The 4502-nt window shown below is 36.8% G+C and overlaps 1 protein-coding gene across 1 annotated transcript; it reads right to left on the bottom strand.

Annotated features, from left to right (window-relative positions):
- Positions 1-407: 407 nt before the first annotated feature.
- Positions 408-2934, bottom strand: LOC114364460 (adenosine deaminase AGSA). The gene is made up of 2 exons (XM_028320629.1): positions 1070-2934; positions 408-592 (listed from the first exon to the last, which is right to left on the bottom strand). The coding sequence occupies exon 1, from the start codon at positions 2833-2835 to the stop codon at positions 1318-1320; it is 1518 nt and encodes a 505-aa protein (XP_028176430.1). The 5' UTR covers positions 2836-2934; the 3' UTR covers positions 408-592; positions 1070-1317.
- Between the last annotated feature and the right edge of the window lie 1568 nt (positions 2935-4502).

Here is a 4502-nt window from a genome sequence, read left to right as displayed (position 1 = left end):
CATCCCACATGTTTTAGAGCCATTAGGTGTTCAAGCTAATTGGTGTCAAGTGGGAATGTTCTAAGATTTATTAGATTACACAAATACACTGTTAAACTTCGAACTCCTGTTGCGGATCCAACGACAGTTTAACTTTCCTCCGGGACAAACTTGACTTTTACTGGTTGGGTTTTTATTGGCAGTCAAGCTGTAGATCCTGGCTACACAGGAGTTGCAGCGGTGGGAACGAGAGGCGGGAATAGTCTTTTCTCAGCTCAATTGCTGCTGCAAAATATCTTCTAATACTTCACAGTAAAGTTCACAAAAATGCGGGATTATACCATTTAAACGTGTTTAATCATGCCGATAATATCAGATAAATAAGTCTTAAATGAGTTAGATAACTATTGCAGATAATACAATTATCGTAGTTAGCATAAGTATTTATTGTCATTGTTTTATTGGTCAAAGTAATTATAAATAACGTAAATGCTTAGGTATTGGGAAGTCTTATTAACAATTTTAAAGCAGTCTTATTTCTATCTAGCCTAAAGTCCCATACAACCTTTATAAAATAAGCATAAATCATGCATTTCCTGGAATTTGTGTAGATGTTACGGTTAATGTGATAAATTGAAAATTATTAATAATAACCGGTTATTATGAATAATTACCGACAGTCCCGGTTAAAGTGATAAATTAATCACATATAACAGTGATTATTTAATAATTCAACCTTAGTACTAAATTTCATAAAAGAGAACATCTTGTGTACGTGCTCGTGTACAGCCAAACTTTTGAACGTTTTGATATCATATATTAATATAATTTGGAATAATGAGTTTGGAATGTTTCTTGCATAATATTACTTTTCCATGATGCCTATAACATAATGTTTTGATTTAAAGTGAAAAATAGGTTAAGGTGCGGCTGGGGTGGCCCTTGGGCCACCCCTAAGCCGCCTATTTAGTTTTATACACACATAAATGACCTCATATTAATCACATTTACCAAATCATGCGGTGATTATTCATAATAACCGGCGATTATTCATAATTTTCACATTTATCACTTTGACCGTAACATAGATACATACATACAATACACAATCAAGCCACTTAAGGGTAAGATTTCTTAAGACAAAAGTTCATTTCAATTAATTAAACTTGAAATTCAGAAGATAACACTATTTCATAGCCTTGTAAACCTAGTAGGTAATAAAGTATTTACAATAAAAGTAGGAACTTAACTAATCATTATAAAAATAAATTCGCTCCTCTCTTTAAATCTACGGATTACTCATCTAAAATTATTAATAACTTACAATTTTCACTATCCTTAAGCCCATGAGTGTTGCGACAAAACGTACTTCACAAACTCACTCCACCTTTTGTTGAAAACACTAATTAATCTATTCTTTCCGTGGTCATCTAAGGCACTGTATATTATAGAATTGAAGGCTAGTTGTTTCAGCATTCGCAAATCTCCTTGTCTACTGGCAATACCAACAAAAGCCACGTAAAAGTCATGCGACAAGGGATCAGCCTCCCATGCTCCAGGATCATCACTTGATAACACCACTGGCAACCCCATAGCTAAATAAGAAGCCAACGGATGGTTCCGCACATCACGCACCAAAGATAACACCACATTAGAAATCACATTCACTTCAAGCGCAATGTCCCTCTGCTTAACAGCCGACAATATAACTGGATGTTTGATCAGCGCATACGCGTGACCTATCCTCTTTGATCCTAACAGCACTGCGTCCACTAAGTTCTCATCAGTCGTAGTTCCAAACCAATTTGTCTCTCCACCATGAAAGAAAAAGTCCATGTCTTTCTTCGCTTCCATCAAAACCGGCAGAAAATCAGATAATGGTCTACCCAAATCTTCCTGACCGACTAAATCGAAACCCGCAAAGAATTTAGGCTTCTCCGCCTTCAATTTTCGGGCCAGTTCCAATGTTCTACGGACCATCTCCGGGCTCTTCCAACGCCCAGATGTTAATATAAACTTTATTCCAACAAAATCGGGGTAATCCCGTATGAACTCGTTGGTTACCTTCTCGTAGAGAGTAGCGAAGTACATTCGATCGTGCACAGTTCCGTCCAACTCATAAAGGTTATGTAGCCCGCTCCTGATTTCGACGTACATAACATTGTCGTCGTAGAAGTATTTAAGAGATTCATAGATGAATTTCTCCCTGACCGGTCTGTAGTGAATGATGGCTGACACTACATCGTAGACCTTCTCGAATCTCTTCCAGGTGTCGTTGATATCTGAGTCTTGTAATTTCTTGTCATCAGTGTACAAAGTAAGGTGTTTCCTTAGTTCGGCGTCGAATGCCTCGACGTCACCTGAGGAATTTCTGAGATCACTGAGTAGCTCCCACTTAAATGGGCATGATTGTGCGGGAACGGTGTCCGCGAAACGTAATTGTAAATGGCCGTCGCCGTAACAAGCGTACAAATGGTCTTCGTACGTCAGTCTCAATAAAGAATCCGTGTCCAGCATCATGCTGGCATGCACGTGCAGCACCGCGCCTTTCGGCATCTTCTTTATGATCTGGTACACTTTGGACTTGCTCACGTCGTTTCTGTACCTGAAGAAATGTTTGGAAAAGTTGTAGTTCTCAGGGTTCGCGAAGGATTCATCTACCTCTTCTCTCTTCCAGTGCATGAGGATATCGTTGACGTTTTCTTCATCTTCTGTGAGTTTAAGTTTTCCCCCGAGGAAGAGTTCATCTTCTTGCGTTAGTAATTCGTTTCTTTCCGCGTTGTATTTGTTTGGGATGACGCTCGCACTTGTGAGTGCGATAAGGCAAAGTAGAACACTGATGATTAAGCCATGCATAGTTGAGAAATTCTCACTTATTTAGAGGTCACTTGAAGTGTGACCGCCAATAACGCCGGTCGTGAGAGACTGGACACAAGTGCGTTTTGTCTGGTTATATATAGACTGTGATCCTCCAAGAGGTTAGCTTTTACGAACAAGTTCATACCTACTTGACACGAGAATTAATTTGGTCGATGTAAACCAAGTTGGTGATTAAAAAATAACATCTCGGTTATTAATATTAGCTCTTGGTGGTCCATAAAAAACTGAAACAAGTTAAAGTTGTTGTACCTGCCTACTTTATAAAGATATCATTTTCAATAACGTTTAGCAGTTGATTAAAGAGAGATAATTAAAGTAATAGATTTGACTCTTGCTTTAATAACTCGTAGTTAATATGACGAATTCATTACATTAGCACGGATAAAAAAGACTTTGACCCATTAACTGGCTCATTTCAGGAAAAAAAAATAAAGGTGCCCCCATAATTTAAAATTCATTGATGTTTTATTACTCGTTTTATAATGGAAACTAATTAATAGGTATCTACTCTAGGTCATTCAATTGAAACACAAAGGAAAAACATCATAAAAATTTTACTGTGTGAAAAGTTCAGAATTCTTATATTATTTTACTAGCAGACCCGGTGCACTTCGAACCTCCTGTGTTCATCAAAAACAATGTAGGAGTCTAATAGTGAAAAATATATAATTATCCTTCTATAAATGTAGATAAGAATACGGAAAACCCTGTGCTGCTCGCGAAATTACGAAAATATGAAAATTGTTATGTAATAGTTTTTTCAGCATTTTTTCGACACATCTTAAGATGCGTCTTTCAGATAAATAAAAACTTATATAACTCAATAGACTTTTAAAAAGCACTTTTATACGTCCCAGTATTAATTCTACCACTGTCACTGTGTGTGCTACTACTTCTGAAAATCCGACTAAATTGCTAAAATGCTTCAATTTGAGCCTAATTTGATTTAGCTTGGTCTGTTGGTTGGCGAAAAAACATCTGCTTACTTAGTAAAAGGTGGACGATTTTATCGGTATGATTTATACCTACTTACTTGAAATAGTTGTACATCCATCGGGAAGGTAGACCTAAGTGAAAAATTAATTCTTCACGTTTATAATAACTTACTAAGTATCATATTTTAAGTTACACTTAGTAGAAATCACCTTTCAAGGCCCCTTGCTTTACTACTGTTACGAAAGAGCAGGGGAAATTATGTTATTGTAAATGTGAGATTGATTGTGTTCTGGTTTAACCTTCAGAAATAATAGAATTGAGCGATTTGCCACGAAAATTGCCATGCCGTTAGAAAATTACTCACTTTAAATGTACAGACGACAGCACATCAAGCGAATCACCATGTGGGTTTTATGTTAGTTGTAATAGGAGCTAGATTGCAACAAAATGTATGGACTACAACAGCTACTGACTACATACATACATACCACATAGTTTTCACACAATACACAAATTATTATGATTTCAGAGATAAGATCTGAATTACATTGCAGGTACACTCGGCATCAAATAAATCGCACCTCCCGCAACAAGCACTTTTAAACGTATGCATCCCCACTTCCCACCTATATTGGTAGGTAGCATTTGAGAGCCTAATTCTAAACTTCATTTCATTAAAGGAAAGGTTTTACTCCAAAAATGTGTTT

The sequence above is a fragment of the Ostrinia furnacalis genome, unplaced genomic scaffold, assembly GCF_004193835.3.
Source record: "Ostrinia furnacalis isolate ACB-3 unplaced genomic scaffold, ASM419383v2 OfSCF7420, whole genome shotgun sequence".
NCBI classification, from domain to species: domain Eukaryota; kingdom Metazoa; phylum Arthropoda; class Insecta; order Lepidoptera; family Crambidae; genus Ostrinia; species Ostrinia furnacalis.
The sequence above is the reverse complement of the archived record's forward strand: the minus strand, read 5'-3'. Positions and strand labels throughout refer to the sequence as shown.